This window comes from Rousettus aegyptiacus, unplaced genomic scaffold, assembly GCF_014176215.1.
Source record: "Rousettus aegyptiacus isolate mRouAeg1 unplaced genomic scaffold, mRouAeg1.p scaffold_m13_p_14, whole genome shotgun sequence".
Lineage (NCBI taxonomy): Eukaryota > Metazoa > Chordata > Mammalia > Chiroptera > Pteropodidae > Rousettus > Rousettus aegyptiacus.
In genome coordinates this window covers 22,770,702-22,784,647 of record NW_023416289.1, presented here as the reverse complement: position 1 = coordinate 22,784,647, position 13,946 = coordinate 22,770,702, and the positions used below count along the sequence as shown (strand labels likewise).

The 13,946-nt window shown below is 42.9% G+C and overlaps 2 protein-coding genes across 2 annotated transcripts in view; one reads left to right on the top strand and one right to left on the bottom strand.

The window, feature by feature from the left end:
- Positions 1-5,710, top strand: part of MAF (MAF bZIP transcription factor) — a 323,245-nt gene extending 317,535 nt beyond the window's left edge. Inside the window, exon 3 of the mRNA XM_036232116.1 lies at positions 5,543-5,710. The gene's annotated coding sequence lies outside the window, so the exon portion shown is untranslated. The remainder of the gene's footprint in view (positions 1-5,542) is intronic.
- An 89-nt stretch (positions 5,711-5,799) lies between these two features.
- The window catches only part of WWOX (WW domain containing oxidoreductase), an 887,845-nt gene continuing 879,698 nt past the window's right edge, over positions 5,800-13,946 (bottom strand). The window contains exon 9 of the mRNA XM_036232114.1: positions 5,800-6,975. Within this exon, the coding sequence (XP_036088007.1) occupies positions 6,787-6,975 (189 nt within the window). The 3' untranslated portion in view covers positions 5,800-6,786. The remainder of the gene's footprint in view (positions 6,976-13,946) is intronic.

Sequence of the window (13,946 nt, the reverse complement as noted above, 5' to 3'; positions counted from 1 at the left end):
AATAGGTCAGTCTTTGCAGCGTTTGGCTTTGAGTGGTGGGGCTGCAGGCGTACTTGCTTTTCTGATTCGCCGGCCCCCCTCCCCAACGAGTTTACAACGTCGAGCATTCGTTTTAACTCTCTAATAAAAACAGCAGTAAATTTTGCTTAAAAGAAAATTATTCGGCAGTTATTCCTAAGATCAACTGTATTTAAGTACAATGATAGGACTTTTTTTTTTTTCTTTTCTTTTCCTGAACCAATCTCGGGTCTGGTTTGTATTATTAATAATGCTTATTGTGATTTTATTTTTCAGCAGTTATTATTGCTAATAATATCTATTTTTACACGGAGATTAAATATATATAGATATACATACCTATGTATCTATAGCTCTATATATGTATCTATATGTATATCTATCTATATCTATATATACATATATCTGTATCTCTATATAGATATATACATGTGTCTATAGGATATAGAAAAAGAATAAAACCGTATTTGGGTAGATTACTAATGGGATTCAGCCAAGAGAAGTCTAAACAAGTCTGTATACAGGAAGTACACCAAGGGAGGGATGCAAATGGGAGGGTGAGAGAAACCACAAACGTAGAGTGGTTTGCAGACCCATGGGCTCTGGGAGGTGAAATTACTGGGACAACATCGCAAAGGAAGTGGTGGCCCCAGGATTCGAATGTTTTCCTCACCGGTGAACAAGGGAAGAGTAACATTTCACTCAAAATCGTGAGATTTAAATGAACAAAAGCAGCGTTTCAGCTGAGAGTTCGGTGTAAAGTATTGGTAAGCACTTAGGAAATGACACTTACTAAACGTGGATTTCCTCACCTGGGGTGCCCAGCATCAAATGAGAAATTATCATGATTCCAAAGTAAAAGGACACGCTCCTAGTGAACATCAAATAAAATCAGGAAAGCCGGAGGAAGACAGGGAGCCTCTTTAATCTGTGTGAGTGATAGAGAACCTCTATTTGCATATCCCTACTTCGAAAAGCAAAAGAAGCTTTTGTTCTCTCATACCTAAGACACAGGAGGGCATGGCCTTGTAAACAGATCAGCTTAGACATGAGACGGTCTCTTGGAGTGATGCGGCACATTTCACAAAACAGACACTTCTGCGGCCAGTGGGTTAAATGCATAAGTCAGAACGAACAGGAGCGTGGCTCGCGGGTTAGTTTTGGTCTTTGCAAGGCGTTTGGATGGAGTCGTGCGGGAATTGGTGATTGATAAGGAACAAAAGGAAGGATGTTCCCTGATTGAATAATGTGGTAAACACGCAGTGGCTTGGCTGAACTCATTCTTTTTTCTATCTGAACCGAAGGTAGACTCATTCGGAAATGCCACTTGAATTAAAATTGTGAACTTGGTCCAGTGGAAAAATGCAAGTCAAAATGCTTATACTTTAAATAAGGAGATGAACTGCTTGGGTGCTTGGGGCTATTTTATATAAATAGTTATAGATTATGAAAATACGAAGTTAAAATATGTAAAAAAAAAAAAATTCAGTGGCAACACCCAACACTGATAAGGTTGTAAAAACAGAAGAAAACAAAACAGAACAAAACAAAAAAAACAGAAAGATGCATGTTCTGCTGCTTGTAACCCCTTCCAGATAGCACGTGACAATATGCAGCAGGAGCCAAATAAAGACCCACCAGCAAAATTAACTATTAGGCATCCGTTAAAATAATTGTGAAAATGGAGACATGAGGTAATTGGGTGGGGGGAGACAAAACAAGGGCATGAAACCATGTAGTATGAAGACTCGAAAGGTAATAAACAACAATGAAAATATCTGTGTTAGAAGAGTCACATTCGAGCCTTTTTCTTTTCAAAAATTGCCTTTGCTGTTAGTACATCATCTCATCAATAGACACAATTCAGAGTATTTTTTCCCCAGTGATCATGTAGATAATAGTTTGTGATGTTATTTAGTATTCCAAAATTCAAACTAGTTTGGTTTAATAGTGAAAGGCACAAAGAGCTAATGCAAGAGGTAAGTACCGAGATTTTAGATGCTTTTTAAAAGGTAAGCCACTGAAAATTGTTCCTGCTGACGACCAGGGCGGGCAGCCATTTTGCAAGCCAAGGCTTTCTGGCCTAGTGCTGACCTTAATGAAAGTAACCAGGCCTCCTTCATTGAAGTTCAAAACAAAACCACCTATAACCCCATTTTAAAGAGCAAAACCACAAGCCACAGCTTCAGTCATTGCTGGGGATGCTTCAATTTCTTATTTCCTATTGATAAGTTGCAGAAAGGCCTCCCATAAACAGCCGTGAAAGTGGAAACTGGCTGCCTTTTGGGTTTAAAAGAACTCGGGGAGCGAGAGAACGACTTGAAAGAAAACGACTGTGGAGAAGCTCGCTTCCTTTTCCTATTCCGGGTGGGTCTATGGCGTTGGGGTCATGGTGAAGAACTCTGAATACTGTAAACCAGGGAAACGTGGCTACATGCAGACGTATTTACAACCAGAACGCGATAAAGTGTCTATGGGGCTGAAGCCAATATTGCTGGATAAATGGCATTTACAGAAACGATTTGTAAAGTTTGTACTAAGGCACCGGGCACCAGGATGAGAGCCAGATCCCATGCTTGGGTAGGAAGCCAAATAGTCTTCCATTGTCAATAACTCACCCATCGTATAAATTTAATGCACGGGTATTGCTGGTCTATAGGCCACCTATTTAACAGTGGGGCGTAGAGGGTGGCACACAGGCTCGAAGGCGATGGACCTGGATTCAAATACTGCCTCTGATACTCACCAGCTATTGGACTATAGGTAGATCATTGTGTAAACCTCAGTTTCATCATCTGAGCATAACATGAGATGGGTGTGATTTGCCTAGACCAGCAATTGGCACATAGTAGATGCTCAATAAATAGTATCTGCAAGTAGTAGTAGTGATGAAGGTAGAGAAGGATCATTGTTATATAATTAAAATATGTATTATACATATAATTTCATATCATCTCTATCCATCTATCATCTATCTATCATCATCTATCAACTATCTAATGTATCATCTATCTACACACATACGTGTATCATGGTGAACAATTGCCTTGGGCTTAGAATAAGTTAAAAAAAGGACTGAAGCCGTCTGCCATCCGCCTGCTCACCTGTCCAGCAATTTCCCATGAAATTAGCCAAGGAAGTAAGATTAATGTGTCTGGCAAGAGAAATGGCTCACAGGGACTGGTGTGTGTGACTGAGTGGCTTTGGGGCAGAGCGGGCAAGAGGATGCCTGGTTATTGTTCTGAGGCCTCAGTTTATCTTCAGGTAGCCTGCAGAACTTTTGAGAAAGTTGATAAGGACCTCGTACACTGTGAAGACCCCTACCTATGTGAGATGTAAGTTCTTTTGTAGTAGGAACTCTGGGAGAGGGTACCCTAAACTTTGAATATTCACCATGTAGCATTCAGTACATATTTGTCGAATGATTGATTATGTGAAGACTTGTTCTATCTGACTAGGGAGCTTTTAGATTTAGGGCAATACTCACTTTCCCTGTCAAGTCCCTCCCAAACCTCATCTTACCTGCCTGGTGCAGGATCCATATGTGAATCAGTCAACACATAACTTACCAGTGCAAGGAGGCAGGCAGCCGGCAGCTTCTTCCATAGGTCTTTTTGATATTTTGGACATCACCTTGGCGGATGATGCTCTAAAGTCTTTGCCATGGCTTAACTTTCACCTTCACTAAATACCTAGAGTCAGACACTGCTCAGCCTGAGACCTTAAGGTGGTGCATGAGAAACAATGCGTCTAACTCGTTGAAGGGGTGATGGCATTGGTGCAGGGAAGCTACGTGGCTTCGAAATCAAACCAGCTCAGGTGTGACTCACAGCTCTGCCAATTATGAACCGTGTGGACAATCTTGGCCTCAGTTTTTTCATCCATAAGACAGAAGTGGAGGGTCCCCTGACAGGGTTTGTGGTCACATTAGATATCGGATGTAATGTTGCAGTCTGCTTAGCACAGGCTTGCAATCTTCCTCACCATGATGAGAATTATTTTTATGAACATAATGCCTCATCACCAAAAATCATTCTCTTCTTCAATGGTAATTTATTAAGCGCTTTCTATGTGACAAAAGCAGTTCAAGGCACTGTGGCTACAGTTGTGAACAAAGTAGACAAATCTAGTGTAGTTTAAATTATAGGCAGTGGAGAGAGAAGATAATCAATAGACAGATACGTAAAGTGTCTAATAGTATTAAGAGTTGTAGAGAAAAATAAAGAGTAAGGGATGGGCAAAGAGGGTACCACATGAGTGAACTCACTCCATCAGAAAGGGGGTAACATTTGAGAAGAGACCAGAATGCAATGTGAGAGGAAGTCACGCACATCATTGGAAGAAAAGCATTTCCACAGAGGGAACAGCAAGTACAAAGACCTTGAGTAGGGAGGTTGCTTGGCATATTTCAAGAACAGAAGAAGGCTGGAGTGGCTATGTGTAATAGATGAGGACAAAATGCTAGAACTTGAGATCAGAGAGCAAGGTGGGGACAGATTACAAAAGAAATCCTAGGCTGTGGTAAAAAATCTGGACTTTAGTCAGTGAGATAAAAAGTTGTATCAGTTAGCATTTGCTGCGTAACAAGTAATCCTGAACCTTCGTGGCTTCACATAACAAATATTTATTTTTTTCAGTTCTGTGGGTTGACTAAGGAGTTTCTTCTTGTCTGGATTCATTCAGCTGGGGCTAAATAGTCTGGGATGGCCTCACTCTCATATCTAATGGTTAGCTTGATCTCAGTTTAAGTAGCAACCAGGTACCTCTCATCATCCAGCAGGCTAGCCCAGGCTCATTCATATGGTTGTCGCCAGGTTTTCAAGAGCAGCAAGAAAAGACAATTACCAATGCATGAGCACTTTCCAGTTGGCTGAGGCAAGTCATATGGTGAGCCAGAGTTAGCGTGAGAGGGGACCGCTCATGGTGTGGAGACTAGGAGAATTACAATTGTCACTTTTGCAAGGAGTCTACCTCAGAAGCACTGGAGGGTTTGGACCAGAAATGTAACATTATCTGATTCACAGTTTTAAAAGAGCTATGATAATAAGGATTTTGCAAAGGAGAATACAGCCAGGTAGGAGGATGCGTCCAGGCCGTGGGCCACTGGAAAGCAATGGTATTTGACTGAACCGTGCCATAGAGCCACAGACCCACAGATTCATGATGTTGTGTGGCCCAAGGGTGCCATTAATAGGAAGAGAAACAATGACACACACACGACTTGCCCTCACCTTCTTGGGAGTTCAGCAAAAGCATCCTCTCCATCTTGGCAAAATGGAGTTTCTCACATCCCTACTGGAATGGCCCAGAAACTAAGGTATAAGTAAGAAAGGATTGAGTGGGAAAGAGCCTCCAAATCACCCCATTCTGATACATAGAAATACTCTCTCATCACCAAGAACTGGATGATTACAGGTAGAACAAACCATTGAGGATGAAAGTAACCCACCATAAGTAATAACAAAACCTCTTTAGGTGAAATTAAATAATAGTCATGTTTTCTTTTTCTTTCTTTCTTCAACAGAAAATATGATGCTGGCATGCTAATTGCGTGAGACGACCTGGCCCACAGATAGCCACAAAGCACAAAACAAAACAAACTCAGAGAAGAAACGAGAATGGTGTTTTCCTGGCGTCTACAAGAAACGCTTTATTTTTCTTCTAGATTTCTTTTCTAAAAAAAAAAAAAAAACCACCACCACTAAAAAAAAAAAAAAAAAAAAAACAGAAAAAAAAAAAACTGAAACAAACATTTAAAGAAACGATACAAACTTCAGGTGATAATATACAAGCATGTTCTTTTATTAAGCGTGGGATGGGAGAAATCACAGGAGTTTTAAAGAGGATGCTGAAGCACGAGTGCTGAGAAGCTGTGAACCTCCACCATCAGGCTGCTTCTAGCAACTGAATGAGGGATGGAGGGAAAGTCTTTTTATCCCCACCCCAAAATTACCCCGTAAATTCTTACGGACACAATGCTTCCTTCCTTTCCTGCCTGTCGGGGTACGGAGGGAACGCTTGGCAAAAATTTGTTCGCTAGAATCCCTAAGGAACTTTTTGTATGGTTTGGCAGGGGAGTCGAAGCACCAGTACTTTTGTGACCCACTAGCTCTGGTCTGTTCCCCCCAGTTCTCAGCGTCATCTCCGTCTTCACTGGCTGGAACGAGGTTCAGAGTTCTCTCCCCAGTAGTTGCCAGGCCCACTTAGACTGGGTCATGATGAATGAAACAATTATCTCCTGGATCAATGAGTACAGCAAAGAAGGATAAACATTCGCTTTTTCGTCCCTAAAGAGGAGAGAGAGAGCCAGCCCCTGGCTGCAGCGTGGCCCTGGTGGGCTGGGGCCGTGGTGGTGGCTGCGTGAAACGGGGCACCACGCTGTTCTAAGCAGTGAGAGAGAATTGCTTGTACTTCTACAATGAGGCAAAGACCCCGCATACTGTCTAATCATTCCCTTTTAAACAGGCCACTAACGGAAAAGCAAGAGGCCCCAAGCCTAAGCTAAACCCCAACGAGAGAGAGAGAGAGAGAGAGAGAGAGAGAGAGAGAGAGAGACAGAGACAGAGACAGAGAGACAGAGAGAGAGACCCTGGAATTCATCCCCTCTTCCCATTGGTACTCCGCATTTTCCCCACCTTTGTGAAGACTCTTATTCCCTCTCCTCCGTTGGATGAGTCGGAGGGACATGAGAGGGCCCCTGGACAACGCGTCGGAAGCGGTGCACACACACGGGGTGGGTGAGTGTGCGGGGCCTCGCGGAGCGCGCGCTTAGCCGGACTGGCCGCCCAGCCCTTCTCGGACCAGCCGCTCGCTGAGCGCCCACAGGGCCCGCGCCGTGTCTTCGCTCTGAGCCTCCGGCGAGGGCAGGCAGCGGCAGCAGTTGTTGAAGTACATGCCTCCCAGACCCTCGAGCTCGGGAGCAGCAGCGCAGTAGACGGTGGTGGCAGCTCCTTGTTGCTGGAAAGCAAAGAAAAAAAAAGACCAAAAAAACTTTTGTTTGTTTGTTTTTTTTTTAAAAGAAAATTGGTGACGAGACAACTTTTTTCTAACTGGGAATTCGCAAGCCTCTCCCCGCCCGGTTCAGTGGCATCTGGATCCCAGCATTGGCAGAGGGGGCCGAACGCAGAGCGCAGGACTGGAAAAGGTCGGATGTGAGCGCCCCACAAAAAAACGAGTCCATAAACCCTGCTGGTACGGCTGGTGTGACTTTTTACACCTCGCGTAGGGAAAGGCTTCGAAAATAAATATGCATATCCATAAATCACATCGGACATCTCTTCCCAGCAAAGAGGAGAAGACGGTATCCTTTTGAACATGCAAGAACAAATTCTTCCAACCCCTAGACGGCTCAGTGCTTAATGTATTTCGACATCGAGATGTTTCTAGAATCTTCTGTCAGAATGAAACCAACCACTCTAATAATGGCCCATCAGGTAGAAAACCCAAGCGGGACTGCTGCCGGATCTTTCCTTTATTCTTTGCCCATGGTGGTGCTGGGGAAAGAGTTTTCACTGCGGTATTAAAGTGTTTAAAAACATATACACATATTTTCCATCATACACATATACATACTTATGATATACATAGTCTCTGCCTTGTATACTTGTCTCATGCAGACGCATTTATTAATTCATCCAGATCCTATGAAAATCTTTTTGTAAATGTCATACTCATCCCATCTTTGCAATGGGACGGTGGTCTGGGGGGCGCATTTCCTCCCAGCTCACTTCACAATGCGAGTTGCAATGAGTGTCATTGATCACGTTTGCTTCACCTTTCGAGTAACAGTTGGCGCTGTGGCGAGGGATGCTGTGTGTGCCGACGGGGCACCATATCATCCGGGCTGACAGAATCCTGTCAGGGATGCTATAAAGAGGGCAAGAAATCACTTTGCTTTGCAAGCCGTAATTAAAAATAATAGGCTGGTGTTCATAGGGAGAGGCGGTAGGCATGGCTCTAATTTAAAACCAATGCAGTTTATCCAGCATCTTATGATTATTTATGTGCATCACAACCCTTGTATCAACAAATTATAGGCTGATAGGGGCGGGGGGTTGCAGAAGAGGATGGAGAGAGGTAACTACGGATAAGGTTCACCATTAGCAAAACATTAAGGACATTCGAATGAGGGAGAAATTGGTTTCTGTTCCCACCCAAAGCCTACTTCCCCCCCCCCCAGAGGGTTTAAATCATACCTGAGCAGGGTGCCTGATGGAAACTCAGGCTCCCCAGTGGTTTGGTTTGCACTCACTGTCACTGCTCTCTAGAACCGCTGGGAGCCAAGGCCATTCTGAGGATCAGGGTCTCAAGGTATTATAATTTTAGGAAAGTGCCATAAGGCACACTTAAGTCTTGTTTGCTTGTTTGTTTGTTTGTTTGGGGGGAGGCTTCAGTGTCATCATCTGTTGTCATATTTGAATTAGCATGAAAATCAAATGGTCAAATACAGGCAAGAGCCATGATTGTGGGGAGGGGTGTGGAGTAGAGTCGGAGTAGAGGCTTGAGTTCTCATCAGACCTGGCCACTCAACTGTACTGGACAAGTCCCATTATTCCAGGATCTGAACATCTGACATGACTCGAACTTCATTAAACGACAGTCGGTCACTTCTCCAACTGCCTCACTGTGCCCGCTCCCCAAAAGTTATTTTCTGGAATTCGGTTGTTTCTTTCCAAATTGATTTGTGTAACTCAAGTCTAATGGAAATAAGTTCATGCCATCCAAATTTTCTTGCATTGAATTATTATTCCTAATAACCCTTAGCTTAGCACCTGGCATATTTATCTGAAGAATTTCGAGAGGTTTATCTGACTCCTTGCGTCTCATGTGGGGAAAAAAGGGAAGCCAAGTGCCTCTAAAGACAAATTGAAAAAGTGAGATGCTCATTCCACCAACGCACGCCAAATATCATCTCGGCCTCGACTCTCAGCATTGTTCAGGGGAAGATGGCATTTTACATAGTTTTCTGGATAGCTGTCTCAGATTTCCATTTTACTTTGCAGCTGCCCAGACCATGGAAGAGTGGTCAGGTGATTTGCCATCAATTCCCGAGGGGTAAAAGGATCCAGTCAGCTCATCCCCAAATCCAGGCTCCCCACCCCCACTCGAGTCATTACAATATCAGCATTTATAGATCTCAACAAACTGGCCTTTCCCAGATCTACCGATCCTGAGAAAAGATCAAAGTAGGCCACTTGGGAAAGCGAAAAGCAGAATTCTTTCAAACCTAACGTAATATCTTGCCATTGTGACCTTCTCAAAGGATATCATGTTGCACTCCTGCATTGTTGGGACAGTATTTTTGCAAAGAAATTCTGCAATCACGTTATTTCAGAATGGAGTTGATGAGAGAGCGAGGGGAATACATTCTCCCTCCACGGAATCCGAAAGCAATTGCAATTGATCTCATTCCATGGACACCTATGTTTGGCTACCGTGCTGAAAACCATAAATTTTAGAAAAGTCCAATCTTTCATCAAGAGCTGGCTCTGATTCTTTTGTCACTAGGCTCAGGGTGACATGCAACCTTAATCCCATCACAGGTGGCTCTGGCTCTGAAGAACACAGTACAGTAGGGGCACCTGAAAGCAAAGACTTTCTCCACTCAGAAGACCAGCTGCGTCCATTCGGTAAAGTCCCCCTCTCTAATTCATGCTGGGTTCAACTGGTAGTCAATTTACTTTCCTTTCTTGCTGGACAATTAAGTAGTGACACTATTTTTTAGTCCCAAGCCCACTACCTTTTTGGCTTCTCGGGGAATTCTCTTTTCTGCTGTACCAATGGCAGCCTCTGAGTGACATCTTTATATGAGCAGATGTGACGACAGTTTAATAACAAGTTCTAATTTCTGGCTCGTCAGCTTTCAGTCTGCCTATCATCACAATGACACTGAGCCACATTAGAGAAATCTCATTAGTAAATAAGCTGGTCCTGCTGATGCAAAAGAAAGCATTTTTAAACTGATAAAAAACAAATTTAAAAGAGCAATTTAATTATGTCAGACTACTTTCATGACACTTTTTGGGGCATCGGTATATAATTCAGAAAAGACAGATGGGCCATATGAAGGGAAACATCGTTACCAACTCTTATAAAATATCTGAAGCAATGTCTAGCAAGTTGTCACCGCTGCTTACTGACCCATCATGATAAAATAATAGCAATACCTTGATATAGGCTGGAGCTGGGGGTTGCCCTAAATGTTAAGAACAATTTATCGGGAGCCTGTAGGACTTTTGCAGTTGCTGGTCATGGGAACCAGGGTGCAGTATCTCCATCCTCTTGCACTGGCAATGAGTTAGGGTACAGATGAAACAGGATTGGGAACTTCTGGGAAGCCCAGTAGATTCTTTAATCATGCCCGAATGCCATTTCTGATCTAGTCAAACATTTGCGAGCTGCCAGAGAAGAAATGTGCCATCAATCTTTATAGTGTTCATAAAATTACCTAGGATTCTTGTTTAGGATTAAGTTAAGAGTATCTTGGTAATAAGAGTTCATCATTCTCTTTCAGAAATCATTTGTCAGATTTGCAGCACAATCTTCAACTACAGGAAAGGGAGATTTAGAAAGCAGTTGCTGTTTATTTATAGTTGAGGCCCTGAGATCTAAATTATCCATCCTTCCCAAACCCTTTGTTGGGCTGAAAATGTTAAGCAGCCACTTTTCATCAACATTTATTTGATAACCGCCAGCCATCAATTTGTAGCTGTCAGCACAGAATAAAAATGAATATTGACTCTTTTAAAAGAAAAGGTACAGAGGTTTCTGATAAATACTATATGGTAAAGGAAAAACCACCCACACGTATTGATATTTGTAATGCATTGGTTAGTACTCTAATATAATGTAACGTTTCAATAAGGACACATATTGCACAATTAATGTTTAGTTTCCAAGTGTCTCTATTTTAAAATGCATGCTTATTTAAAAGGAAAAATAGATTATGTCTTAAAGTAGATTTAACTATGAGACGTATAAAAATATAGACACTGTCACCAAATATTTATATATTCAACGATTTCGAGAGTAGTAGACATTCTAAGATTGCTATATTACAGATATAGTGATACCAAGAGTTTGCACAGAAAATGTTGAATGGATCGATTTATGCAAAAAGTAAAGTTGTGTAAGGGAAAATGCCAGGGAACTTAGACTGAGCTGGAACTCCCAGGGCAGGGGGGGAGAGCCTTATGGGGAGTGGGCAGTGATTACCACGCAGAAATCACCAGGACAAAGAGGTGATCTGAAGTGAGCAGGTGTAGCAGGAAGTAAAGAAAGGTGCCTCTTCAACCCCTTAAAACTTTCCCTGTTACTCAATAGGGTCTGTTAGACAAAGCAAACATTTCCCAAATGCAAAACCAACCACCTATCCAGTGGCTCTGTGAATATGGCGGAATAATTTACCATAGAGTCTTTGTGGAGATGAGGAAGCGAGCCCACCTGTCACAGGTGGAACGAGCGTCTGCCTCCACATCCTCTCCCCTCTCTTTCCCTGTCTCCTGATAACACTCCTGAGAAACTGTTCATAACCATTGTACTGGAAAAGTGCGATGCTGGATTTCGTAGTTCATCTCTGGATACCTTGGTGCTTGGCACACCTCCATCCCTCCAAAACAATTACGGTTTAAATCTCTGATTTGAAAGACAAATGAAGGGGTATGAGTTCCCTACTTACCATCTGAGAACACCTTCTAAACTGCACAAATGTGCCACGCATTCTATGAGTGCACAGAGTAATGCAACTCCTAAAGGAATGAGGCTCCCAGGCCTCACCCGTTAGTGTGACCACAGCCAACAAGTCACCCTTTTTTCCCACTGCAATGCTCAGTTAACTGAATCGACAGTCATGGAATAAATGCTAATCGGCCAACACACTGACTTGCACCAAAATTATGTGAAAGTAGAAGAGAACAGAGAACTCTTCTACTCTACTTGAAGGACTCTGTCCTCCAGATGGCCGTGCTTCGCTAATGAGTTATTGCCGACAGGGACTATTCAAGTGGTAATAGCGGCTGGCATTTATTGAGAGCTCACAGTTCTTCAGGCACCATTTGGAGATCTTGGTAAGCACGACATTCTCACCCCCTTACACCTTCAGGAGCCAAACAATTATTACCCCCATTTGGGGGAGAAGCCCACTTAGTATCAGGGATTAAAAGCAACTTGTCCAAAGCCACACAGATGATCACACAGGTTGACCCACTCCAGAATTCATATCAGCTGCCAAACGAGACTTCCTGCCCAAATATGTGGCACAAATATTTGCATATTGCCCATTCCCTGTTACACGCCTCCCATTCGGCTGACATTTCCTTATGAGAGCGTCTTTGCCTTCTTAGCCAAGCCATGTCTGGCCACGGTGTGACACCCTGACATGGCCCAGAAGTAAGTGTATGGTTTGTCCTGGGTCCACCTGAGAAATGTTAAAAGGAGATTTTTCCACTGCTGACTTAGTCCGTGAAGTAAACTGAAATTATATCCATTTGGATTAACAAAAATGAGGATTCAGCAAAAAACCTCAGAAGGTCCAACAACAAATTACCCTTAACCAAAAGACCACCTGATTCAAAATGCCACCTCCAGGTGCCAGATTTGCCCAGCTAAGGAACCTACTCTTGGCTGATAGACTCTTCTTCACAGCATAAACTGAATCACATGAAAACCAGTGAAATCTAAGCAACCTCCATCTCATAAATTCGTGTTCATGTAAAATGAGTGTGGCCTTTTGAAGGATAATACCTGGCCATTAGGTTAGGTTAGCAGGGGAAACTCTGATTCATCTCCCCTCCTCATTTCCCCCCCCCCACCCCCCCGATTAATTCGTAACAGATTAATGCTTACGAATTCCTAGCAGTTGATTCTTACAAAGGTTTTAAACAATACAGGCTGAGAGATACGTAAATACTTACTGTAGGCATAGAAACAGAACCTTCCTTGTAGCCTTCAGGAGTTTTGCTCATAGAAGGGACATACACTTAATTTCTCAAGTAGAAAAAGTGAAGAAGGAAAGGAAAGCAGGTATTTAACTGTGGAGGCTTCAAAAGTCTGAGGATGTTCAAAGATTTAGGTCATGTTTAGATCGTTTAGCCTCGTAGAAGGGAATGCACCCACCCTAACACAATCGACTTTGACACTGTGTTTGGATGTTTACCTCTTGCCACAGGAAACAGTTTCTTTGCTAAGAACAGGTTCACAAGTGTGAAAAACCTCAGAAATTCCCTTTTAGTCAACTGTCTCTCCCATGGCAGGTGAAGAAGTGTCACTCCCCAGGTGACACTGAGGACACAGTCTGTGAGGAGGGCTTGATAGTTGTTCTCTGAGAAATAGCTCAGCAATGGGATATACCAATCTATTCCCACAAAGGCAGGAGGCACACATCCTGTCCACAGCTCGAAACTGCAAAGGATTTCTTGAGTAAAATGTCTGAAGGAGAACAGACATGACACAGCTTTCAAATAACCGCCGTATGTTCACGGGACTCCATTTGGAGAGGGTCTACAGGGGGACATGGAACCTTCCTTGTTTGCAGTTCAGGCATCCCAAACACGATGCCCCAAATCCAAGTGAGACTACAAAGACAATATCATTCTTCCTGACAAAAGACATGAACTTCTAGCAAGATCATATGTAGTTTTAAGAGACTGACTTAAGAACTTGGACACGATGAGTTGGCAGTCAGGAATGTTGCTGTTATTTTCCTGAGAATATTGCTGGAACAAGCTAGAGACCAATTCAGGGTGGAAAGCTGGAAAGGATTTTCTTTTTTTCTTTTCTTTCTTTTTTTATGGCAGAGGAATATTTATGTCTTCGGTAGCCTTAAGTTTTGGAGAGGAACTGGTAGCCATTCCCAACCATCCAGACAGGTCAAAGCCAAGTTCATTTTTGGTAAGGCCAGGTAGGAGGTGTTTCACTTAGGGTATCAGCAG